This window comes from Myotis nattereri, assembly GCF_964212035.1.
Source record: "Myotis nattereri genome assembly, chromosome: 18".
Lineage (NCBI taxonomy): Eukaryota > Metazoa > Chordata > Mammalia > Chiroptera > Vespertilionidae > Myotis > Myotis nattereri.
The window spans coordinates 17965581-17993308 of NC_138093.1; the positions used below are offsets into that span (position 1 = coordinate 17965581).

The window sequence follows — 27728 nt, forward strand, 5'->3', positions numbered from 1 at the left end:
TTGCCTCAGAACAGAGCGTTTTAATGAGCAGTTTTATGAGCCTAACCTGCGTTCTGCAAGCTCCACATGACTGGAGTCCTGTTACACATAACCTTTGCCCTATTTTCCATTAAAACACAAGACTTTCCTATAATCGACTCCGTGCTAAGACCTCAAAGGGGGAAAAATGCAACCGATACTTTGGTCTGCTATGCAGACCCTGCAATGAGCATGTTTTTGAAATAGTTGTTGTTTCCTCATAGTTTCCAAAATGATACGTATTAATATTTTAACCTCAGAGTCCCTTTCCTAAAATGCTTATACTCTCATCTGTTGCATGCCTTTACCACATCCCTCTGAGTAAATAGCTCATTCAGCTGTCTTGGTAACATCAAGGCAGGTACAAAGCAAGATGAACTCCAAATCATTTTGGGAATATGAACTTTCAAAAAAAAATGAACTGCATAGTCTCTCCATCTTGTATATAATTGCAGGGTCAGGCAGTTCCTTCTTCACAGCCCTGACTCCTTCGGTTTGTGTTTTCATCCCAACGCAGAACAACGATTCCCCTCTTGTACACAGTATCTCAGATATTCTTATATGGAATGGCTTCTTTTTCTTTAACCTGAAAAAAAAAAATCCACATTTGTTTTCTTTTTCTTCCCGACCCCCTTCCCATGCTTTAATCCGTTTTGCTGATATCTGCTCAACATTCAGGTTCTCCCTTTCATTTAAGCAGGGAGCCCCACACAGGATGCGGGGCCCCTGGTGGGATCTGGGCAGCACCCAGAACAATGGAGCCATTGTGAGCAGCCCCTGAGCCCCCTCGGTCATGGTCACGCATTCCAGCCATGTTTGCCTCTTAAAACTACACTGCGGATTTAAGGTAGTCTGCGGTTCTTGTAACACCTAGCTCCTTTCTCTGCCCTGCCAATCTGTCCTCATGTTTAAATCTTACTTTTTTTCTTTTTTAGGACAAGGAGGTTACTTTTTAAAACAGAATGAAGTAAGTTTAGGGCAAATGGAAGGAAATCGACTTCACATAGCAGGTTATAAACTTAAGGAACTCATTATAGTCCCAAAAGGTGGTACTGCAGGAAATGCAATGAATTCAAAAACCTCTTAAGCCCAGTTTATGAATGAGATTCATAAATGGCTACTAAAAAAGCCAGGGCTATGCCTGATTTTTACAGTCGAAATCAGAGTGGCTGCAAACCCTCCCTCAGGAGATCTCTTGAGATCTGTCCAGAGGACTGACCTTGAGTCTGGCCATGACGGGATTTCCTGACTGTCCTGTGATGGCCTTTCATCGGTCCCCCTAAGACCTAGACAGACTCCTCAGGCCTCTCCTGGGATAGGCAGTGTTTTGAAATGAAGACTAGAGGGAAGCTTGGTAACTTTTGCTTTACTGTTCAACTATCTGCCTACCACAGTGCCAATTATGACTGTCAGGGAATGGTGACGTCTGCCCAGTGGAAACTCGCTGAGATCACATTTGGATCTTAAAACGTAGATACTTTCTTTTATGTGAAGTCAGGGCCTCCTTTCTCCTGGGAATTGGCAGGCCTGAGACCCTAAATAGCATTTCCACCCCACCCTGCACTCCAGCCTCAGCAGAACCTTCGGGCCCCTGACCCCTTCTGCCTCTGCCCAGGCCCAGATGTCTCAACCCAGGACATTAAAAAAGACAGCTGCTCGGGCCTCAGCCAAGACCAAGTCAATCACCCATGGGTGGGGCCAGGCGTCCGTGCTCTTCGCAATCATCACATCCTGTTCTCAGCAGCCACGCTGAGAGCCAGGTGGTGTTAGGAGCTGTCCTCAGCCTGACTGCCCCGCTCATCATCTCTGTGTCCTCTGGGGCGTCAGTCTGCATGGCCCCCACCTTCCTACCTAAAACATCTAGTGATTATGGTGGACCTCCCAGAAATACGCAACAATGCTGGGGCTACGTGCTGTCTGCTGTCTCTGTCCTTCCAAAACTTGGTGCAAAAATCTGGACTCTTGTAAATTCATGATACCCAACACTTAATGGACCTTTGCCTCCTCTTCCTCAGCTCTTTGTTCACTCACCTGGCATGTCCTCCAAATATCATCTTCCTACATGTCACACTTTCTGCCAGGCCAGCATACCAACTCTTTTTGGGGGTGGGGAGAACATTAGGGCCAAGCCGATGAAGCAGCCCAATACCCTTATCTCCAATTTTGTTAAAGTCAGATGTCACTTACCAGTAACTCATGTCATTTATGTCAGGTAATAAAAATGGTCCACCTCAATGGACCCCTTGCTCTGTGGAAGGCATGATGCTAAGTACCTTTCTGATTATCTCATTTATGGTCAATACCATAAAATATATAAGGTGCTAATATTGCCCCGCCCCCTTACAGCACAAAAATTAAGACCCAGAGAGGCTAAGGAACTTCTTAATTTCCCCCAAAGTCATTAAACTAATTATTGACAGAGCCAAGGTATAAATATAGATCATCTGATTCCATAGTTTATACTCTTGCTATTCAAAAAGGTCCCCCAGACTGAAGTGGGTTGGGCATTTGGGGTAATCTGTCTACTTGTATTTGAGGAATGCTTCTAATGTGTGTTTTATCCAGGTGTTTTCCTTATAGTATGATGGATGTAATAATTTGAAATTCCCCTGCAGTTTTACATTTGTTAATAATAAAAGCAGGAATTGCTCAAGCACAGGTTATTCTTTATGAACTTGGCTGTTTATATCGTGTCTATCCACAGGAAGGGGTTAGGCCAGACCTGGTGACAGAACAGAGAGGATGGAGATGGGTTCTTTCTGACTGAGACGGGTTCTCTTTCCCTTAGAGAATGCTGTGAAGTAACGCTAATTCATTAGCCTGGGGCCAGCATAACTACCCACCAGACCCTTCCTGATTTTTTGCTTCTCTGAATTCTTACAGCATTTATAAACTCTACTAAGCAATGTGGCAAAGACCCACTTACTGTCTTATAATATGTAGTGAGATTGTGTAGTAAGTGTGGCTCTCCAGAGAAAGAACCAATAAGGTGAGGGGGACGGTGTGTGTGTGTGTGTTGAGAGAGAGAGAGAGAGAGAGAGAGAGAGAGACAGATTTTTTATAAAGAATTGGCTCACATAATTATTGAGGCTGGAATTCCTATAATCTATAGATGGGCTGGCAGGCTGAAGACCGTAAGGAGAGTTGATGATCTGGCTCAAGTCCCAAGGCAGTTTGTGTAGAATCATGAAGAGCTGATGTTTCAGAAGTCTGACAGGCTGTCTGCTTGAAGAATTCTCTCTTGCTGGGGAAAACTGGTGTTTTTGTTCTATTCAGGCCTTCAACTGATTGATACGGCCCACCCACATTGTGGAGGACAGTCTGTTATTCAATGGCCACAAATATAAAGGTTAATCTCATCCAGAAATACTGTCACAGAAACACACAAAATAATGTGTACAACAAATACCTGGGTACTGCCAAGTTGACACATAAAATCAACCATCACAGGTTGTTATGTTTATCCTTATTTTAGCTGTTCCCATTTTCTGGAGACTTTTCTCTTTGGAAATATCCCAGTTCCTATTTTGCTATTCCAAAGAAATGCTGTGATTTTTTCTTTTTCACTGAAGAAATTGGTTTCAGTTTATTCTAATCTCAGTTGTTTTTAGAGAAAGGGTTTTCTTTATAACAATGTTAAGTTTTAAACAAACACGTGTATTTTCCCCAATAGTTGATACTTGAAAAATCATCTTGGCCTTTCAAAATTACTACTATCTGAAACCAAAAATGATGATGGAGAGGTGATTATTTTTAAAGAAACCATTTAAATTATTCTGTTTAGACCGTGATTTGTTTGGATGAAAGATTACTTTATGGTAAGCAACCCCCATATATAAAGATTGAAACCTTCCAAAAATAAATATTCATAATTTTAGAAAAATTCACAGTAAGATTGCTTAAATAGCAACATTCAAAATGTGTTTAAAATATTTAATATATGAATCTTTTATATTAATGAACTTACCTGTTATATAAAGCAGTACAGGCCTTTAGACAGATTAAAAGGTAGATTGGAATTAATTGTCCTCAGGACACAGTCCATAAGTCTTCAGATTTTCCTAAGAATACTAATGCTCTCATTGTTTTTATTGTTTTTACAGTTGCAGATAAAAGCAATTGTTTCAATGCAGCTTAAACGCAAATACAATGACTGTCAGTTATACGAGGAAAGTCCTCCCACCCCTTATTCCTCAAATCCTCCTTATTCCTTGCTGTCATCACCCAATTCTTTATTACAGACTTAGCCATACACTGGCACCACCCAGAAATATATTCTCTCAGGCAGCCATTGGGCTGAATGACAGTTTAAAAAAAATTGAGTTACATCAAATTAAGATATGTTTGTTGTTCTTTTTTTTATTATTATTATTAGTTAAGGTATTACAAATGTGTCCTCATCCCCCCCATTAACCCCAACCTCTCCGCCCCTCCCCCGCCCTGCACACTCATGCTCCCATCCCCCTGTTGTCCATGTCCATTGGTTTGGGTTTGTCGTTCTTTTTAATCAAGTTAGTATCTTTAAAATCCTGAGGGCTTTTTTTTTAAATGGCTGTCTAATTTACCATTAACCTTAAATAGTTTTGTAATGTTTATTATGATGCCGATGAGCCATGAAAAGAGACTAAAAAGTATAGGAAGAATAAGAAGATAATAACAGGTAGAGGAACAGAATCAAGGAAGAATAAAGATGAAAATAACATAAGCAGCGCTAGTCAGTTAGACTCAGTGGATAGAGCGTCAGCCTGCAGACCAAAGGGTCCCAGGTTCGATTCCAGTCAAGGGCATGTAGGCTCCTCCCTGGCCCTGGCCCTGATCAGGGCTCGTGCAGGAAAAAACCAATTGATGTTTCTCTCACATCAATGTTTCTCTGTCTTTCCCTTTCTCTTCCATTCTCTCTAAAAATCAATGGGAAGAATATCCTCAGGTGAGGATTAAAAAAATAATCCTATATAATAAAAGGCTAATATGCAAATTGTGCACTCAGCTGGGAGTTCTACCAGGAGTTCGACCAGGGAGCGGGGTGGCCAGCCAACCACCACGGCCCCATTAGGGGCAGGCTGGCCGGACCCCACCCATGCATGAATTCATGCACTGGGCCTCTAGTAATAATAATAACAACAACACAATAATGAACAATTCAAAATAAACATTTCTCTTTGAAATTAAAAAAAGAAAAGAACATAAGCAGGCAACATTGGTCCTGCCTGCTATCTTATTGGTTGTCTACTGAATGACCTGGACCAGATTAGCTCAGTGTTTTCTCCTGTATTTCTCTTGCATTTGGAGATGCGCAGAGATGCCCCCTTAGCTTCCCAGCATCTTGACTACAATCTAAGCTCGTATCTGTAGACTTCAGACAGAGTCAACAAGATCTTTATATCCATTGAAATACTGGTATAATCTGGATGCAAATAGTTCTTTATCCTGCTCAGGCCAACTCACAGCTACAGGGAGAACCCACTTTTAGGAATCCAAGAGATCTTGTGGATAGCAACACCCCAGTTATCTGGGGCGCAATCTGTTGAGTTCCTTCTGAAACAGAAATCTAAGCCCTCCGGAAATGTGGGTTTTCCTTCATTTATTTCCCAATATTCAAGAAGCTCCCCCTACGTGGAGGGAACTGTGCTAAGCACTACGGGTAAAGTAATGAGCATGTTCCCTTGTCCCAGTCTGCAATCTCACCGGCTCCTAAGGTCCACTCCAGTGTTGCCATCTGTAGAGACACCCTGAAGCCCACCCACCTGAGCTCATGGCAGTGCCCTCCCTGCCTGAGGATGGCTCCTGAGCCAGGCCTGCCTTCTTAGACGGCCTTTGTATCTCTCCCAGCCCCCTGGGACTCTGAATAAATACTGCCTGTTTTACTGAATGAAATACCTGTCACAGTCTTTCTTGGAAATATTTCTGGGTGATTTCTGTGGCTCTTTTCCAAGTTTGCTCACCTGCCTTTCTGGCCTCTGACATCAGGGGTGGGAGTGAAGAAAGGTTTTCGGTGAAAATGTCTGTCATGTGAGGCTGGAAAATGCAAAGCTGCGTTGCATTTATGTACATTTTCCACATTCATTTTAGGCATATTAGAAGGGGCAATTACTCCTTTCTTTCTAAAAATCAAAAAGAGTTTAAATTTGCATTATGAATTCTGTGACTCCCCATCATATCCATGCTGCTCTCAGAAAACTTAAGATTTACATATAACCGCATATCTACTAGTATTTTCAAAAGCTAAAGAGAATTTCAAATGGTTTCATTGGTTATTCTGGAATGCTGCATCTTTTTCAAGTGTTGAGACTTACAGTTACCATGGTAACAGTATTTTCATAACAGTGGCCTGATTCACCACAAAAGAAGTTAAATGATGTGTTTACTCTTTGTTTAAGGTAGTGAAAAATGGCATAACAATAAGATGCTTAAAAGGGGGCAAGCTTTGGCTATCTGTGAAAATCAGTTTGTAGATGATCGGCCACTGCTGCCCACTGGTGAGAAGATATGCCACAAATCCCCATTAGCTCTGTAGTAGGTTTATGTACATATTGGTGCCAGGGTACTTCAGATTTCCATTATTCCATTTTTAAAGAGTTTCAGTCATCAGCCTTATTGGATGGTTTCAGTGATCCTCAAAGATGCCTGTGACATAATGAAATAAGAGATTTAAGGAAAGTAACCAAAGCAAATCACATGAAAAATACACATCCTGGTCAAGCCTAGAGCTGCTGCAATGGATGCTTTAAGGTTTGCTGGAAATTATTTCTAATTTGACTATTTCATTCTCTCCCCTCTTAACATATTAAGACTTTAGGAGAAAGCGTATAAATTTAAATTTTGTAAAACAGCTTGCTTTTGAATGCTGTGCAAATAGTTTTGTAGGAAAGTTGGGATATCCATTTTTATAAGCAGTTTCACATTTATAAGGCTGTTATTATTGTCTTATTGTTTAAGTTGCATTAGGGTTCTCAAAAGCTATTAGGAAAAAAATGCAATAGGAAGGCCTACCCATTGTATTTTTCAGAAGAAAGCTGGTTTTCACAATATTATTCACATTTTGTAAACAGCTTCAATGAACCTGCTCATAAAAGGTTAAATGTTTGCAGACCATTCTTTTTTGCCTCAAAGATCAGAGACAAATTACTATTTTTATTTTACATTCCCTTGATGAGGATAATGCTAAACATCTGTTATTCCAGTGCTTAGACTGCAAAGAATCCTATTGCAATCCTGTAATTTAAACAAAGAAAAAAAATACAGTTATACACAGTGTACATGCAGAAAAGAACAGGAGAGAGGATTTGGTTAGAACTGACTGGGGTTAGAGAAAAGCAAGAGTTTGCTGTCTGCAATTACTCAGTTAAAAGAAAAATTGCATCTATGTACATTTTTTGAATTCATCTTAGGCATATTAGAAGGGGCAATTACTCCTCCCTTCTTTCTAAAAATCAGAAAATAGATTAAATTTGCATTCTGAATTGCGAATCCCATCATATCCACGCTGTTATCAGAAGACTTAAGATTTGCGTGTCTACTAGTATTTCCAAAAGCTCAAGAGAATTTCAAATGGTTTCATTGTTTTTTCTGGAATGCTTTTTCTTTTTTAAGTGTTGACACTTTCACTGTTCAGGGTTCTCCATTCACTCTGACACTTTGCTTAATTGCATCCGGTTTCAAAAAGTGAAAGTGAGGGTCTTTTGCATATTTTGGTATGCAAAAAATAAAGCAAGACTGAATGCTAATAGTGTGAAATGGAGAAATTCAGTGTACCGCTATGAAAATGTGGTGGTGATATAATTTTCCTGGTGTTCATATTCCTAGAGGTTCTTTTTCATAAATACTATTTATTCTGCTTTTCATTCAGTCATTTATTTTTTGCAAATGTCAGTACTTCAGGGACATCTTTTCCTAGAAACTCATTTTGCATTATTTTATCTGCGAAACCAACTTGTTATATTATGGATGTTGCACCGTTTCATAATACTTCTTGATTTTTTTATACATAAGGAAAAGTAGAAATTGGTTTAACATTGCATTCATCTTAATTTTATTGAATAAATCAGCTCTCAGAGCCTCAACATGTTCTTCTATATGTTGACAAAGTGATAGCCGCCTCCTGAGGTTGTAGATCTTCTATGTAAAGTGTTTAGCACAGTCCCTAGAACAAAATAACGTTTCTGAGAGGTGTGGTGTGTTAATACCGAAATGCCGTCACCCCCCACTGCTAAATACAATAGCAGAATTCCATTATGCTTCAGAGGAGAGATGAATGGTATTGTATCCATTATGAACATTTCTTTTCCTTATGTAAAAGATGTTTTCCTCACAAAGCTGCAGGTCATCTGTTCTCATTTATATTCATAACTTCATAATCATTTTATCATTCTTACTATTATCAAGTAGTAGGGGATCCAAACTCATCAACTTGGAGTTTCTCTGGTCTCCAGTCTAACAAGCAGTCACCCTTGGATACCCTGAAATGCACTGGACAACTTCCTTCATTTAGGCCAGTGGTTCTCAACCTTCCTAATGCAGCGACCCTTTAATACAGTTCTTCATGTTGTGGTGACCCCCAACCATAAAATTATTTTCGTTGCTACTTCGTAACTGTAATTTTGCAACTGTTATGAATTGTAATGTAAATATCTGATATGCTATATGTGTTTTCTGATGGTCTTAGGTGACTCCTGTGAAAGGGTCGTTCGATCCCCAAAGGGGTCTCGACCCACAGGTTGAGAACCGCTGATTTAGGCAAATCCCTCGGTGGTTGTTTTTTTTAACAACTGCAATTTAGTCTCCACATATTAGCCAGTTGAATAAAAGTATTTCAAATTATGCCATTTCTTTAGGCTTAAGCCCTTCAGCTGATTCCCACTGTCCTCAGAATAAATTTAAAACTCCACTATGGACAGTCTATTACATGAAATGTCTGCCCACTCTTCAATGCCATTTCTCCATAGCCTCCAACATTTCAGCCACATGGGCTTCTTGTCATATTTTAATGTATTCCAAACTTTCCATAGTACAGATATTGTCACATATTTTACTTCTTTCTCTGTCCTTCCCCTATTCAACACACACCTATACCTCTCCCCACCCTTTTCATGGCTAATTCCTTTACATACTGCTGGGTCCTTTTCTATATATCATATTCTCTTTTTTTTTTAATTGTTTTATTGCTTAAAGCAGGGGTCCTCAAACTACAGCCCTCAGGCCACATGCAAATACAAGTATTGCATTTGTTCCCATTTTGTTTTTTTACTTCAAAATAAGATATGTGCAGTGTGCACAGGAATTTGTTCATAGTTTTTTTTTAAACTATAGTCCGGCCCTCCAACGGTCTGAGGGACAGTGAAATGGCCCCCTGTTTAAAAAGTTTGAGGACCCCTGGATTAAAGTATTACAAAGAGCATTATATATGTCTCCTTTTTTTTTCTCCCCTTGACCTTCGCCTAGCCTCCCATACCCCCCAGTGTCTTGTGTCCATTGGTTATGCTTATATGCATGCATACAAGTCCTTCGGTTGATCTCTTACCCACCCCACCCTCCACCCTCCCCGGCCTTCCCGCTGTAGTTTAAACTCCTGCTTCTCCTCCTTCTCCCATGCATCAGGTTCTGTGCTGAGAAGGGGAGATAAACAAGACCCCAGAGACTAATGGAGGGAAGCATGAAACTAGGCTGGATATTAAGTAATAAAAGTGAGCACAAGACACAGATGAAGTCCATTGTGGGGAGGGGTGGGGGTCTGAGGGCCATCGGGAGCTTATCTAGAAGGAGTGGTGGTAGACCAGGACTTTGAAAGATGAAAAGTCTTCTCGGGTGAGAGGAGGGGATCCCAAGGGGCCTAGTTTACAGAAAACTTATATAAAAAGTATACCCTTTGCCATCTGTATGTTGAATTAAAAATGTTTTATGCTCACATTTTTCACCTTAAATTTTCATACTGTGTGCTCGAGAGTCAAGCAGCTCTCTCTTATCCCATGAATGTTCAGAAAGGAAAGAGGGAAACTAACATTTATTTATTGAGCACCCACAGTGCCCTTGGCTAGGTCATAGCATATGCATTGTCTCATTTAGCTTCCGAAAATTTGCCAGGGAAGCATATCCCCATTTTAAAGACAGGGCAGCTGAGTTTCAGTGACATTAAGTACTAGTAGCTGAAATGTGGCCACACAGCCAGGAGGTGATAGAGCCTGAATTTGAACCTCAAGCTTTCACTTTCAAATGCAAAACCCTCAGAACCACACTGCAGTGGCCACTGATTCTTAGAATTCACGCTCAGCCTGGAGCACATATGTTGTGGTTTTTTGCCCAGGAAAGAAATTTGGGGATATGAGTGGCTTTTCTCACTGCCATGGCTGACCTTTCCTTTGTCACTTTACCTATTTGTCCCAGATTCAGTTATGCTTATATCACAAATTAATAAGTGAAAAACTACATAATACTTGATTTAATTAGTTCAGCAGCCAAAGACCATTAAAAAAAAAAAACAGTATTGGGGATCAAATGTCATTGTTGAAACTTCCAATCCCCTATCTTGCGGTAGTAGCTGTAAGATGCCTCAGAAATGTCCTTGAAGTATCCTTGAAGCATGGGGTCATACTCTCAAGACTGAAAAATGACTTGTGTTTTAGAGTACATATTATTTTAATATTTTTTAAAGTATTGGATATTTCTGAGCGAGGGAAGCCTATGTAAATGATTAGAACCAATTTCTATCTTTGTTGTTGTTGATTTTGTGGCCTTCACATAAGCATATTGATTCAAAGGAAAAGCTTGTCATTTATAAATCCATTTAAACCATTTAGCACAGTTCTTTTCCTAGAACGGATTGGATGATTGAAAGCCTGGCAGATCAAAGTATGTACATATCCAAGGAGAAGTATTTCATGTTCACATTGGAAGCAATAAATTATCCCCCCCCCTTTTTTTTTGCATTCGTAATTAAATCTTTCCAAATGCTAGAAAGCAGCCAGACCACTAACAATATTTGTATCATGTTCTGGGGCTTAGCTGGTTCAACCTGACTTGAAATGGAGACCATTTGTTCTAAAATGATTTCAGTGCCAAGCCAATAGGTCAGCGTTTAATGACGAAGATGCCATTCCAGCCCAGCCTCTGGTGGGGAAGCCAAAATTAATTAACTCAAGTCCCGCTGTATAGAAAACAGATGCTTCTCTCCTGTTGCACAAATAAAACCTTTGAGTATAGATGTGTCCTATTTTACTCAAAGAGTAACAAGTTGGAAGTTAACATTGTACGTTTTTCACAGTGGAGCCAGCCTTGGGTAGTGATGACAGAAGCCTGAATTTACATAGCGAATTCCAGCAAGTGCATGGAAAAGTGAATTATCCTCTATATCTCTTATTTTGGGTCCGGGCCAGGCCTAGGAATTTAGTTTTAAATCTGGGCTGATCCAAATGCTGATCCATTTCAGAGAGACCTGGGAGTCAGTTCCAGAAAACACCAAGGTTATTTCTAATCTACAGAATCCCTGGGGACCCCTCCCAGAAGTTTACATCTGCACATGTTTGGATTCCGTTCTTGGGCCAGCTTGCAAATGGCTTATGGTTAGATTGCTCTCTAGAGGGATGTTGTTAGGTGCGCTGTTTATCCGGTTATTCATCTCAGCATTCATTCAGAATTAGAATACTTGCTTCTCCTAGACTGTGACAGACTACAAGAGGACTAATAACTGCCTGGTTATGATCTCTTTTTAGAATTAATGGCTGTGCGATAAAGATGTTACCAGCTCGTCATGTAACTACAAGTACAGTAAACAGAAGTTGTTCATCTGATTATGTCTGGTGTTTTTCTTTCTTCCGAACGAACGTGAAATAATCCATGTTTCCTTTCCTTTCCGATAGACTGAAAATGATGAGAATGGCCAAGCAGAGAACTTTTCCGTGGACCCGCAACTGGAGAGGCAGGTGGAGACCATTCGCAACCTGGTGGACTCCTACATGTCCATCATCAACAAATGTATCCGAGACCTAATTCCAAAGACGATAATGCACCTGATGATCAATAACGTAAGTGATTAGAAACCCTCTCACTTTCACCTCAAACCCTTCCTACTATGGACATTGCTCACATTCTCTTGAGTCTCCTAGTGATATATTCTGGATGATTTAAACACCTACTGCGGGTTCATTATTTTCCATGACAAGTTGTAAGTGGCCGACCAGTGAAAGAGAACTGAGGAAAGAAAATGTGAAACTCCTAGCTACAATGCTAGGGTGTTCCCTATTGGATCCTAAACCTGGTTCTGCTGTAGACTCTGTTGGCCTACGACTCCTCACTGAACTTCTTTGGGTATTTCCTCCATATGTAAAACACTACTCATAAAATGTACCTGGTTTAGGGACTTATTCCATTAGATAGCATATATGGAAGTACTATGAAAAATTTAATTATAAGAAGCTATCATGGGTGCCTATTGAAGAACATTGAAGAACTTTAATAGCCTTTATCCATATTTCAAGACTCCTTTCAAAATCATTTTCCTAAACATGACACTCGATTTGTTGTTCATGCATGCATTCCTCAACTGTCAGAAGCTCTAAGCACTCATGTGAACACTCTTGTTTTTAACTCTTATCTTCACACATACTTCTCGTGTTCAAACAAGGTTAGTGGGATGCTTTGAAGTATCAGGAGTGGGTGAGCAGTATATGGAAAACTTGGAAACTCTGAATTGTGTTCTTAAGCTTGTTCAACGGCCTGCTGTGTGACTGGATGGAAATCGTTTTGCCCATCTGAGCTCAAGTCACTTCTAAACCCACAGTAAGAACACCAAGCTGCCTCACGGAATTGTCAGAGAACATAATGAATGGGACCATATGCCATTTTGAAAAATATAAAGTACTAAACAAATAGTCTGTGTATTTTTAAAATTGCCCTCTTAACTTTGCTTGAGCGAGTTCAGGTTGTTCTGCCATGGTATATCCAGGCCCTTGCTTATTTAAACATTTCCCTGATTGAGTATCATTTATCTTTTCACTGTTTTGCAGAGAGTCATTAGGGCCGCCATCGGTTCAAACGTTGCTTTGCTCTGCACTGTATTCAATCATCAGCACAGGAAATAGCGCTTCCTGTCTAGAGCTACAAGAAGTAGCTGGACACAAATTAGTTAAAAGGAGAAAAAAGACCCTATTGCAAATCTATGCCACTTTCACCTTCTCAAGAAAAACACACACGCACATACACAAAGAAATGTGGGTAATTGCCCTGGCTGGCTCCTCCCTGATGAGCTTGCTTCCCTAGTGAAATGGCTATACCCCACCTAGCGGGCAGTAGCCATGCGGGAGAGCTCTGCTCAGTGTCCAAAAGGGACCTCACATAAAAGTCATGGGGATGTCCACTTCAATCAAGGCACCAGGTCAAACATTGAAGCAGAGGCTCACAGGAATATGAAAAAGTCACAGAATGCTGGATTCTTATGAAATTATGGTTCTCTTTGTTTGAAATCCAACATTTCATACCAATCTGAAGACAGTTTTCCATATCTAGGACATCTGCTTTTCTTTAAGTATCATTTTACCCACTTTCTTACTATATATGTAAAAATAAGTATGGTTTTATATATTGTTTAAATTATGTATATAATTTTGTATATGTAAAAAGTGTAAACACCCTCTTCTCCATGGACTCATACCCTCATGGCATTGTAGTGTGCCATCGTCTCAGCCCTTTGTGCCTATTCCAGAGTGCCCTGCCGAGTACAAGGAACAGAGACGTGGTGAGTACCCAGCACGTGCCACCCACGGTTGGTTTTTTATTTGATTTGAAGTGAAGAGAGCTTCAAGCGAGAGAATTAACCAAAGAATCACAACCAGAAAAGGAACACGTTGACTCCTCATTCTCAATTCCATCCACTCACCCCTGTGGCTTCTCTGAATGGCTTTGGGTGGCAAAGCTAAATGTCCTGCAAAACCAACGGTGGCCTCACACGGGTCCTCCCTTTGTGGACTGTCCCCGTGGAACGCGGTGCTGTGGCTTGTCGCCTCTGACATGAGCACGGCCACTCCGCCTCCCGAAAAAGAATGTGTTTCAGCCAAGTTTCCTAAGGCTCAGAGTTTGGTGGGCAGTTTCCTTTGAAAGTTTACATTAAGTGCTCTGCCACTCAAGTCTCCATATGGAATTGTTTAAGAAGTTTAAAGCCAGCAATAAATGCCTCGCCTCAGACATACTGTAAGCCTTTGTCCATTGAAATGTAGCAGCTGTTTCATTGCTTAAACATACCAGGTAACAGCGACACAAAGAAATAGCACATTTATGACAGGCGGTCACTCTGGATGGGCTGCAGTCAAAAGCAGAGTTTGGTTCAGGAATTGAAAGTGAACGCACACGTGGCACCCCATGGCTCGCGCATTTGGGCGGCCTTTTCTCGGTAGCTCCCCCACCAGAAGTTTTCCACCAGAGAATTACGAACGTGGGCCCAGCTTTGTTCTAGGAAAGTGTGTGGCAAAGTGGCACATGATGCTGGGACTGAACCCACAAAACAGCCGCATGTTGGATACTCACATTTTATAACAAATGGTGAAACTGAGGCTTTGAGAGGTTAGCTTATTCCAGACCGCACAGCTGGAGTTGGCCGAATCATGATGAAAACCCAGGTCTTCTCATTCAGTCGGATCTTCTCTCCAGTTCAGCAGCAGAAAATGCATATGGCACGGTTAGGAAAACCATAAGTCAACCTCTTCAAAGTAATGGGCTCCGAACCCCATGGCTTACGCCTGGGGTCTCTTCCCAGAGGTCCATATGCCATGAAGATTTAATTAGGGTTTGTTGAAATACGAGAAACAATATTTTAAACCTAAATAATTTAAAACATTGTTCCTCATATTTCAACCAGACCAGATAATGCAAAATAGAAGGTGAAGGTTTTATGAAACTTTTGACGAACCAAATATGGAATCTAGAGGCCTTTCACCCGTGGCCGTGGACTGCGGCCTGGACTCCTGGACCCTGGAGACTACAGCCCCTCTCCTGGGCGGCTGGCACTCCAGTGGAAAATGAGTAACACGTGCCCTCGTTTTGAAGCTGACCATCACTTTAATGTCCATGGAGCAGAGTGTTATTTTAAATGTTCATCATGCGAGAGGAAAGTGCATCTTAAAATACCAGAGCACGGATTTGTTTCCACGGGTCAAGAACTCAGCATCCTTCTGCAGAAAGAGATCCCGACCAGGCCCCGAAGGCCCCCCACCCCTGCTCCCCGACCCCCATCACTCCTCACCAGGGGTGACGCTCTTGGCTTCTTACAGTTCTGCCTGTTCTCAAACTTTGGGATCTCACAGGACAGAATCTCACAGCCATTTAGTGTCTAGTTGTTTAACACAACATGGTGTTTGTGAGTCAAAGGATGTAACTTTTTAAACAAGGAAAACATTGTTGGCCTTTAGCCAAACTAAATCCCTGGAAGACGAAGAAACGAGAGAATTGTGAGATCTCAAGGATTCACAAAATACTAACCAAGTTCCTCTCCAGACGACGCATCCTCAGGCTGCCAGTTACATTTTCATGTGTCTTTGTGTGAAGGAGAGCCCCCGCCGTGTTCCACACTGTGGCCCTCCCGTCTAGAAACAAAGGCATTTTAAGGAAATGGTCTCCTTGGTAACGATATTGGATGAAAACTCTAGAAATGTCTCTTCTATTTGTGGAGGCTTTAAAACGGTCTCAGCTAAAGACAAAGAAGGGTTAAGATCCAAAAATATTGCAGGTTGCTAGAGAAGGGTTAAAGCAAGAGAGAGGAACCATATGGAACGTTGCTAATGACCTCACATTCCTTTGCACCGAGGCGGACGTGTTGCAGTAGTGCCTGTTTTTCTAGCCCATGGAGTTTGAACTGGAATGAGGTTTTGTGTGTGAGAATTCTTTTGTGAGCCATACAAAGATGTATAGGTTCTAAGGTGTTATAATTAAAAGCATAAATCTTATTTTGCATCTCACATCCAAGTAGAATTCGTGTATGTCACGTTCTGTGAGGGTATTTTCTACATGCTGTTCCTCTGAAACGGACCTTGGTCTCTAATTGCCGTGCAGAGCCCTTGGTTTCGGTGTTTGTCCCGTTGACATTCAGACCACTCAGAAAGTCCCTGAAGTGTCTGGAAACTCCCCTAAGTACCCCCCCTGCTCCCCCACCCCCACCCCGCCAACTAGCAGGAGAGAAAGGGAAGAATCTTTCTAAAATTTTGCTTAAGTGCAAAGCAAAATGTCAACCTGTGTTCTTTATTGAACTCCATCTCTTGGTGCCTGTACGCTTGTCCTCCTGCCTCTACATGCCAGCGCCAGCTTAGCCTGTTTTCTGTAGAAGGAGTAGCTTCTGTATGCGGAGCACTGGCTATATGCTGGACATCGTGCCAGGCATTTGGTATTGATTCTTTCCCTGAGGCAGCTACCACCATTGTCCTCAGGAAGGGAACCTGAGTCTCATAGAGGTTATTTGCCCCAAAACAGTGGGTGTTAGAGCTCAGACTCCAATTCAGAGCCATCTGACTCCAAAGCACACGGTCTCTAACCACTGCACATCTTACCCTTTTCTCTCAGGCTCGTAATACTCAAATTATTCCAGAACATTGCCCAATCCTTCAGGGAGTCAGCAAGTCTTCACGTGTAACATTTTGATGTGGAAGAATTGATGCAAGGCAGATCTTTGATCAGAATGCTGAGACAGGCCCTGACTATTTTATTTCGTGGTTTGTTTGACAGTTGCTTCTTCATTCAGATCTGCTTTAAATCTGTTCTTGGAAGGACTGTCTTTTAAATTGTGTTTAATAGATTCTAAGTGATACTCCAGGAAGATGTAAAGCTTCCAGAGAGCTTAACCAACCGATGGCCAATGCCAGGAAAATCGTCTGGCTTTGAATTTGGAGTTGCACCCTCCCTTCAAGTGCACACACACCCAATAGTGGAAGATTTGTGCAAATGTCCTGATTCCTCGGGTACAAGTGAAAAAATCCTTCGGCCCAGTTGACTGTATTTCCTCTAAATCTGCCTTTTCCTTCTTGACTTCTGATTTTTCTCTCCTCCCTCTCACCCAAACCTCAACGCTGGAGTTGTCTTTGTTCCTTTCTTCCTTGTCCTTCACATCCCAAACTAGTCCAGTAGGTTTTGCCTTTACACTGTCATTTGTACATGCCTATCTTTTCTATTCCACTGCAACCCTGCTAAATTCAACCCTTGTCATCTCACAAATGATCTACATTTATCTCCATTTGCAAATTTTTCTCCCATCACAGCCAGATTAATTTTCCTAAAGCTCTCTTTTATTGTTTCACTGACTTACAGAAGAGCCTTCCACAGCTCCCCATTGCCAAGTGGATAAAGTTCAAACGCTTTTCCTTGGCATTAGAGGCCTTTGCATCTGGCCCCAGGTTACCTGGCCAAATTTACCTTCCCCGGCTATCACACAGAAACCTGCTCCCCCAGACTCTTGTCTGAATGCATCTCGTCCATATTCAAACCTGGTTGACAAAACATGTGCAGAGGACATTTCTTTATTTCCCAGGGAACTCTGTGTTTTCATGGAATTTTCCAGTTAGTAGAATTATTTGTGTGATTAGATGCTGTAACTACAACCCAGGAATTCTGAGTATCTGACCAGTGTTCTGATGTCTGCCTGAATCTGTAACAACAGTCCAATATACCGGCCTTCGGCCTTTCCTGGAGAAATTCAGTGACTCCAGAGAAGTGTCAGTGTTCTCATTAAAGGAGAAACCCAACAATCCAAGTGGGTTTATTTTTCTAGGCTTATGTTAATAGGCGTATTGCTACACCACTCTAAAATAATGGTTCTTACACATCAACGGTCCTTTCTAAGCACCCAAAGTAGGGGTAGGGGGTCCTGGAAAGAACACTAGACTTCAAGTCACAGATTTGGGGTTCAACTTAATGTGTGGCTTTGGGAAAGTCTCTTAAAGTTCTCTGAACATCAGTTTCTTCATCTCCAAAATTGGGATAATAATACATTTCCTAAGTTTGAGGTGAGAACCAAGTCAGGTAACTTGTAAAGGCACCTGGGACACAACATATGTCATCAATTCTCACCTTCACTTTTTCCACAATTAATATTTCTGACATGAAGACACCTGTGACATTCAGTGGCATTCAGTGGCATCTGGAATTCTGTCATAGTCCCCTCCCCCCCCCCCCATATATTTTTATTGATTTCAGAGAGGAAAGGAGAAGGAGAGAGATAGAAACATCAATAATGAGAGAAATCATTGATCAGCTGCCTCCTGCATGTCCCACATTGGGAACTGAGCCCGCAACCCAGGCATGTACCCTTGACCAGAATCGAACCCGGGACCATTCAGTCTGCAGGCCGACACTCTATCCATGGAACCAAACCAGCAAGGGCCATTCTGTCATAGTTTTAATTGGTGATGATTTTCTCTTTCTTCGTGGCACAAATATATTAGTGGTGTGTCTTAAATCCAGTTGTATCTTGTATTTGATGAGATGTGGTTGGTTCTCTCTCCTTCAGAGCTGTGCCTCATGTGGAGTATCCATACTTCAGTCTGTTCACATCTATCTGTTGTATAAGTCCTCATCACTGTTAAGTAGCTTCTATGATTAACTTCTAGAAAGCAGAGAGCATATCATTTTTTGCATAATTCTATAAGGTGCTGTATTTAACAAATATTGACTTGTTGATGGTAATTCCACTTTCGAGAGCACATTGAAACCTAGGGTCTTCTGAGTATGTCAGTGATTTTGGTAAAAGCTGGGTCAAGGACGGAATACTGAGGAATGGATAACCTGTGTTAGGACATCAGTTTCTTTACATCATTGTTTCCTGTGGAAAATGCTGCTGGTTACCCCCCTCGTCCCTAAGCCAAGCAGCCTCAGACCATTGTGGGGAAGCTGGCTCAGACACAGGCCCTCTCGTCTGAGAGACCAGGTCCTCTCTGCAGATGCCAGGGTTTGGCCCTCTTTTCAACGAATCTGTGTCATGTTTTCCTTTCATGTTAATAGCCTCTATGTCAGCAGTTCCCAACCTGTGGGTTGCAACCCCTTTGGCGGTCGAACGACCCTTTCACAGGGATCGCCTAAGACCATCCTGCATATCAGATATTTACATGACGATTCATAACAGTAGCAACATTACAGTTATGAAGTAGCAACGAAAATAATTTTATGCTTGGGTCGCAACATGAGGAACGGTATTTAAAGGGCCAGAAGGTTGAGAACCACTGCCTACGTGAAGGATTGGGAGGAGGATGAAGAAAATAGGAATGAACAGATGCACACTGCAGCCCTTTTCCCAGAGTAGACGTTTGCAGACTCTGTCCACAGTCTCTGGCCCAGTATCTACCATCCAACCACTCACTCATTCCCTTCTTACTTTTTTGTGGTGACCCGACAGGTGAAGGATTTTATAAACTCAGAGCTCCTAGCACAGTTATATTCCTCAGAGGACCAGAACACTCTGATGGAGGAGTCGGCGGAGCAGGCCCAACGCCGGGATGAAATGCTTCACATGTACCAGGCCCTTAAAGAAGCCCTCGTGATCATTGGCGACATCAACACGGCCACCACATTCATCCCTGCCCCGCCGCCCGTGGACGACTCCTGGATACAGCACACTCGCAGGTAGGAAGCTGGCTCACGCACCCTGAGGCCTGCCAGGCTGGGGCAGTGCCATTTACTGGGAGTACTCCCCTGAAACTCTTTAGAAAAAAAGAGGAACAGATATTTAAGTTCAGCAGTGAGAGAGAGGGTCAGGTCATCCCAACTCCTGTCAGAAACAAGCACCATGCATCAGAACAGTGGAATGTTACACAGCCAGTAAAAAGTAAGACCGGTCTGTAAATACTGAAATGAAAAGGGAGTCAAGTTCCAGTGAAGCTTAAATAAAAGTAATTTAGAGAGAGAGAGAGAAACTACGGTAGAATATAGTTACAAAGAAACTACTATTGGCTGACTCTGGCGTGAAGGGGTGGGGGAGGGAAACTTCCCCTACCCTTTACCTTCTTATTATACCTTTAAACATTTCTAACATTTATCGGAGTTTCTCAGCCAAAAAAATAATTTTTAAAAAGCCATGAGGAAGTTACAAAATGTGTTTTTAAGATGCAGAGAGAAAGTAGGAGTGGTAAACGGTTGGTCTCTTTCCCAGGTCGCCCCCTCCGAGCCCCACCACCCAAAGGAGGCCGACACTGAGCACCCCCCTGGCTCGGCCTGGGTCTGGCCGAGGGCCCCCTCCTGCCATCCCGTCCCCGGGACCCCACTCAGGGGCTCCCCCAGTTCCATTCCGGCCGGGCCCATTGCCGCCCTTCCCCAACAGCAACGACACATACGGAGCCCCCCCGCAGGTCCCCTCTCGGCCCACCAGGGCCCCTCCCAGTGTCCCCAGGTAAGTGTACTGCGCGGAAGACAGTGTGGGGTGCTCTTTGGTTCTCTTTTCGTAGCACAACAGACAAAAGTTACTTGAAAAAGAAAATTGCAAAGACAGTATCATACACGTTTGCAGTTTTCACCTGGGAGGGGAATCCTGGGGAATTGCTGAGTTTTATACCATTTTAAAACCAAAATGTGGTCTAAACCTCTCCTTTATCAACTGGCACCAACTGAAGGGGCTCCAAGAAAACTGGGTCAAAAAGATTGACATTTTGGCAGCTGTTTGTAGAATTTAATGGAAAGCTTTGACATGAAAGAGCCATGGCTGGGCTGAGGCAAGCTGTGTGCTCCAAGGTCGTGAACCTATCACCAGCTAAGTCCTCACCTTCTCTGTTACCAAAGGAATTCCCCAAAACCACTGACTTCAAGGGTTATTATCCATCTGCCCTCTGAACTATGACCCTTAAGCCCAATATCATTAACATTAATGTAGGCAGCATAAAAATCCGCTGGTTAGTCTGTAATTATTTTAAACTAGCATAGAAATTTTACATAGACATGATGCTTGCTGTATGCAGTCGTTCCCCCCACACACCATATAAGAGACAGAACACTGTACATTTAAATTAGACATTTTGGTATTTATAAGCAGATTTTTGCCTCAATTGTAAAACAAAATAGCTGGCAAATAAATGGAGCTTGAAAGATGTATATAGTTAAAGCTAGATTCTCACCTTCTTACATTTACAATCAAAATATGTGCAATATGTATAATTAGAGATTTATAAAATAGAAGGAATTAGATTTTTAAGAATAATAACACATTTTAAAAGGAAAGAAAATTAGCTCATATAGAAAGTTCATTTTTAAAAATTCAATTCAGAGGATTAAAATATTTGTGTGTTCCATGAAGGAAAACTTGACTAGACATTTAGCAGAAGTGACTTCCACCCACCCAGGAAACCTGAGTCCCCTCCCGCTCTGATTACCATGACTACATTTATTGGGATCTTCAGGGTGCCAGGTGCAATGAAGACACAGGCCTCTGAAACTAGTAAACCCAGGCTCCTGGAGCAGGAATGGTCGGGATGTGGAGTCACCCTTGCTCTGCCACAGACCGTGGGCAACTCACCTAACTCTGAGCAGCACACCCTCATCTAGGAAACAAGGGACACATTCAGCAGGCTGTTTCCCACGTCATGTGAGATGAGGTGTTTGAAAGAGCCCGGGAAACCGCTCTTACGGGAATGTTGTTACCATTATCATCATTCTGGTCCCAATCAAAGAGGATATAACACTCTTAAACCTATAATTTTTTTTTTCTAAACTCAATAAAGTTGGCTTATTATTTTTTTGGAACTGAACTAAATTCTAGTCATCACATGAATAACAATAGCTAATGTTTCATGTGCTCTCAATAGATCTAGGCTCTGCCCTCATTGCTTTGCAACTACATTTGGGTTTAACACAACAAACCCAATGAGATGGGTTATTATCCATTTTGCAGACGTGGCACAGAGGTTAAGCAACTCGCCCCAGACTGCTCCCCCCGGGCCCTGGAGGAGCTAGGCTCCGGTCCCCAGCAGTCTGCCTGCAGAGCCCCGACCCCCAACCGCAGCACCAAGGGATTCTCAGCCCCGACACTGCTGACATGTTTAGCAGCATCCTGGCCTCTTCTCATGAGATGGCAGTTGCCCTCCCCCAGTGTGACTACTAAAATGTCTCTGGACATCCCCAATGCCAGGGGTGAGGAGCAGAGAGCCCCCCTCACCACCTGAAAAGCTCTGCCATACAGGATCCACTAGCCTCTCCCGTGCATGTGATAAACATCCACGTCAGTGCCGAGCCTCCTACAGGCCAGATTAAACTAATGTTTTAGGGAACCTCAGGTTGACTAGAACAGTGCCTGTCGTTGTGCGAGGAAGGTATGGAGACCACTGGGGGCTAAGGGCTGGGGTGGGAAGGCAGGGGCCCCATCCAAGCACCTGGAGCTGGCCATCTTATCTGTTGAGCTACAGGAGGGAACCAGAGCGACCTGGTGCTGCCTGTCCCCCAACGAAAATGCATGACTTTGCCTGCACGCTTGGTTGCCTTGGCCCCTGCTGCAGAGAAGCTAGCATGCCAGTGCCCTTCAGACATACTGTGCCATGCTTGATGGGGTGGGGTCGCCCTGGGTGTTTCCGAGCTTGCTCACAGGAGGTGGCGGCAGGTATCCGCATGTGCCTGTGCGGTTTTCTCCCAGCTGGAGGGAGGGGACACCAGGTTTCATGCGTCTGCGTTTGGGCATTTATAGGACAGCAGTTGTGTTATTCAAAATTTCTAGAGGATTCTTAAGTTGGAGACAGACTTAACTCGATCTGGCCTTGCAGAATCTCCAATGTGAAAGAGGAGAAAGAATTCACAGTGTAAGAGGAAAGGGGGGTGTTTTGGGCTGAGCCCTCAAGTTCGGGCCAGTTAGGGGCGTTGGGACAGAAATCCTTGGGGAGGGGCCAGGTACCTGAGAGAGAGCAAGAATGACTCTGTCAGGATCCGTCTGCCTATTCAAGTTTAGCTTAAGATGGAGAATTCTGACCACATAAAGTCTGTTTTTAATAAAAGCCAGAGCAGGAATCCTACCAAATGCAAGCCAGAAATGGGGTTTAAGACTTCAAAAAAAGAAAGACAGACAAAGATGAAAGAGAGAAAGAAAGAAAGAAAGAAAGAAAGAAAGAAAGAAAGAAAGAAAGAAAGAAGAAAGAAAGAAAAAGAAAGAAGTTGAGGGAAGCTCTTGTTGAATTTTCACCTTGTTCTGTTTATTTATATTCTCTTTGCCCTCCCTGATTTGCCTACATTTTTTCTATGAAAAACTTTAAAAAGCTGAAATGCCATTATCCATCATCTCCAGGAAGACAGCCCTTCACTTTATGAGAAGGAAGTTTGATTCCCCCCACCCCCACCCCAGTTCTTTGCTTTCTTAAGGGCCCTTTCTCCTCTTTTATCTGAAACCAGAAACTCATAAAATGACAGGACAGCATGGGCAGTGTCCCGCCGGCTTGGGGGGGGGGGGGAGCAGCGGGGGGGTGGGGGGACTTAAAATCACAAAGGCCATACCTGAATCATTGGGCATGTGCCTGTGCAGTTTTCTTCTGGATAATTCCCGACTTCATTAGCAAGTTATGATCTTGACTTTTAAGAGCCTATACACTTTTATTTTAACCCAATTCAAAGGTAATGAAAGCACATGAATTGTACAGAAACCAGGAGCCTTCTGCTTAAAAAAAAAAAAAAAAAAGAAGGAAAAAATATGATTCTATCTTTCTATTGCCATGTAAAGACAGAGGGAGGACAGAGGCTGGTGGAGTCACTTTTGGCCCAGCTCTTCTCAGCTGCTCAGGCTGTTCTGGTTCATATGCATGGAGCCTTTCAGGGAGGGAGCTGGAAATATTACAAACTACACGCCTGTTTTAATTAATTCCACCTGAACTTGGGGAGTGTCTCGGTCCCAGAGAGACTCACCAGCACGGATACTTCTGTCATTAGTAACTTGAGTTTCACAAATCCGATGTGTGGGACATTTTCTATTGCCAGGGTATGTGGATCGCCCCTCTCGCCCCACACAACCTCTGTGGAGCGGCTGAACCTGTTTGACAATCCCAGCCAGTCATGTCCTTGCTCAGCAAGATGATCTTAAACATATATCACCACCTGGTGAGGGGTCCTGTTCTCTTACTTGAAGCTCCTAACTCTTCATCATGCACTAACTTTAGGGCCGATGTAGCTATTTTCAGTTACAACTTGGTAAAATTAGGTAATTGGGAATCACAGCCTTGGCCATGAACAGAACAAATGAACTGAATCGGAGTGTTTTCCCTGGCAACAGCCGATTCTGGCGTTATTTCACGCATTTGTCTTCTCCCCTTTCCTTGGGCTGAGCTATTTTGCAACCGTCAGAGGGGGAATCAGAGTGGGAGGAAGGGTCTCTATCCGAGGAAAAGCAGACTTCATTGACCTCACCACTCAGTCTTCTGTTTTTAAAAAGGTTGAAAAATAGAAGCACTGTCTTGTAACCACCCTCCTCACCAAGGCTGGTGGTGTCTTCTGAAAATGGCAAAACTGAATCATAGGCAAGAATGTGGCTTTTCCTCCAGCTCGTCCACATGACAGTAACACAACATAGGAACCAAGAAATGCTCCACTGAAAGCCTCTGGTGAGGCCCCACAAGGACACTGGCATCCTGTGCTGCATGATGGCCCCGGGGTGACCTCCAGATTACCCCAGGGTTTCCCACGTATGTCCTCTCATTTAGGCGGTTTCCTTGACTCTGCAGGGCACACATTGAGCCCCACCACAGTCCCACATTCTCAGTAACTCACCACTAAACCAATCATGGCAAACGATACAGAAATCTCTCTACACAGAGGCAGTCTGTGCACTCACATTCTGTTCTTTACGGAGATCAAAGCCATTTGATTCTCTTTACCGTGTAGTTCATTCCTACTATAAACGTTTGACCTGCTTGCCCTGATGGGCTATAATTCCTTCACATATTTCATATTTTGATTCGATTGACAGTTAACACAGAGTCCCTTTCACTTATGGGTAAGGTCTCTTTGTTTTGTTATTTCAGCCAGTCCCCCAAAGTGTGAGTAAAGACAAACCCGCAATTCTTATGAGTGTCTTTGCATCCCTAACATCAAGGTTTGGTGCCATGAAGGATGAAGCAGCTGAACCTTGAAGTCGGGGGCACAGGGCCCACGGACAGTTAAGCGACTCGTGTGACTAGCCTGTGTCTGACTCCCCCGAGCCATGCCCTGGGAACGTCCCGCCTTGCTCTCTCCTCAGCAGCCCTGTAAGAGTGTGACTCCTCTTAGCAGCTGGGTGCTATTTGGACAGATGATGAACTCGTCTTGTGATTTCCCATCTCAGCCACGCATGAGCTTTCTGTTTTCCCCACCGTCCTTCCCCTTTAAAGAACAAACAAATAAATTCATGATTAGGAATTTGGATTTTTTTTCAGGGAACAGTTTTTATTTTTAGCAACTGGCTTCAAAAGTCAAAAAAAAAGTCCTTTTTTTAAAAAAAGGTATGATTGCCCAGAATAAAATCAACTCTGAGGTATTCTTCCTGATTCTTAATATTTCAGGCATCTCCTGAGGCTACTGTGTTCCAAAATTTGTTACTGAAATCCCCAGCGTAATTAATAACTAACTCATTGCAGGTTTAACATGAGTTGTCATGGTGCTTAATATATTTTGATGAAAACAGAAATTTGGCCACAAGCTGTTCACTAAAGAAAATGTCCAATTTTGTTTCAGCCCCTCAATTAACTATCCCATCAAACTCCTTCTAGTTCCACAGTGACTGTGGTTGTAACATGATAGTTCACTGAGGAGGATCAATGGGTAATGTCGGAATGCTTCATTCTTCGGGTGTTGGTTTCAATCTGGTCTCAGTGAAGTAGGTGGTCTCTTCTAGCAACTTGCATCTACGCAGATGTCTCCAATCTGCCACAGTTCAGAAGGATGGGTTCTGTGTAGACGAGGCCCAGGAGCAGAACTGCAAGTGTTCCGAGGACCAGAATTTGGGAGCTTTGCGTGTATGTCAAGGGAGGCTCCTGATTAGGCCTTTCTGTTTGCAGTGTGTCCTTTATCTCACTTTCCCAATCACCCAAGGTTGCAGGAGAGTAAGAAAGGAAGGAAAATAAGAAAGGATCTGCAGGAAGCAAAGTACAGGCAACACCAGTACCGGCAGACAGCAGTAACATCGCACAGTATGTCGCTGGTGGCCCAGTGGTGGCTGGCATTGAGTTAACCAGATACAACTGCTTCCTCGTCCCAGGACAGATCACAGCAAATCGCCCTGGCATTGTCCCAATTGGGGCCCTAAATTGCTAAGCTTCAACCACTGCAGACAAAGCCTTTCTGAGTCTCAGGGTACCCGCTCTGGCCTAGGTTTCACCAGATTGATAAGAGGAAGACAGCCAGGGTGGGAGCCGGGCCGTCGGCCACTGACCAGTGAAAAATGCCCAAAATGATTATTCTTCCTCTAGCCAGTCAGCAGCAGACTGCCCCCATCAGCATCTGCCGACTGTTCCTATATACAAGTTGATGTCAGCTCAAAGGAAAAAAAAAAAGAGAAAACTCTACCCAATGTCGGCAGACACACAAGCTTGAGCTGGCTTTATCACTGCCCCCTTTTGTCTCCCTCACTGCAGAAAAATAATGCTTTTCCAGGAAACCTTCACGTGTGGGCAGTCACGGTTAGACGGCATGTTTTTCCATGTCTTCCCGGTTTCATGGCACAACACAGTTCCTGGCTTTTTTCACCTTTAAATTTTATCCAACCAGCAAAATACCAGAAGGAGCTGCTGGGTCCTTTTTCCTTCCCTCTGATTTATCTTGGACGTGGACTTGAGGTTCCCGGAGTTGCTTTCGCCGATAAACAGCCAGGAAAGTGAGCGTGAAGATAGAAGTGCTAGTTCTTCACTCAGAATGTGCTTTGAGTGCCTGCCTCCAGGACTGTGAGGAAGGAGCTGAGGATTTAGCTGAGGCCTCCAAGGCTGCTGTCTGCTTGTCATTTCTTTGTTGCTGCCTAAACATAGGATTCTAAAATGCCTGACACTGAAATCCTTTAGTTTACCCAGGCCCCAGAGTATTGTAGCCTTTGTCTGGGGGAACCTCCAAATCTAAACACATATTTATACCCTTTAGTTGCCAAATGAAATCCATCTGCCTTACCAAATGCTGTTGCCAAAAGAATATTACACTTTGGGTCTGGCCAGTATTTTCAACTGTGGGGAAAAGGGACGGTGTTGGAAGGGCCTCGGGTTTGAGAGAATCCGCTTGTGTGTTTTGTGATGCCGCATTACTGGTATTCAGAGGAAGTTTAGGTCATATGACAACTCTGACCAAAAATAGGAGAAATTCTACATGGGGCAGAGTCTGAAGCCTCAAGGTATTTGGGCAGTCCTCCCTGTGGCGTGGTATTTGCTTCCCCCTGCTGCTTTTTCAGCCATCAGAGCCACATGATAGACACAACCGCAAATAACAAGTGCTCTGATTTCTGGAAGTACTTTCTAACTGTTCCCATAAACACGAGGACATGTCCACCCTGCTTTCCAGTCAGAATTATCAGCTCCCAGGAATGGTGCCGAGAGCACACCTCCCGTCCAAGGAGCTTAGTCAACATGGTAAGTGCAGGATGAGCCTCAGTCCCTCCTCATCAGTGGCAAGGCCAGGCCTTCTTGACTGGAGAAGTTCACAGTCCCCACTCTTCCTACAGTTGACATCTCCCTTTAAACACAGAAAAATAGGATAAGGAGTAAATACTTTTCTCACTGCTCTTCTAGGAACCCAGTAAGTATGCAGGTTAATATAAAATCTAGAAATAAGCTTCATTCCTT

The 27728-nt window shown here is 43.0% G+C and overlaps 1 protein-coding gene across 4 annotated transcripts in view; it reads left to right on the forward strand.

Annotated features, from left to right (window-relative positions):
* Window positions 1–27728, forward strand: part of DNM3 (dynamin 3) — a 369574-nt gene that overhangs the window by 320811 nt on the left and 21035 nt on the right. For 3 of the 4 annotated variants that reach the window (XM_081113203.1, XM_081113206.1, XM_081113205.1), the window contains 3 exons: window positions 11868–12032; window positions 19373–19599; window positions 20126–20362. In XM_081113203.1, coding sequence (XP_080969329.1) covers window positions 11868–12032; window positions 19373–19599; window positions 20126–20362 — 629 coding nt within the window. Of the gene's footprint in view, window positions 1–11867; window positions 12033–19372; window positions 19600–20125; window positions 20363–25024; window positions 27236–27728 lie in introns of those variants that run through there. The other variant, XM_081113204.1, reaches the window with a different exon arrangement.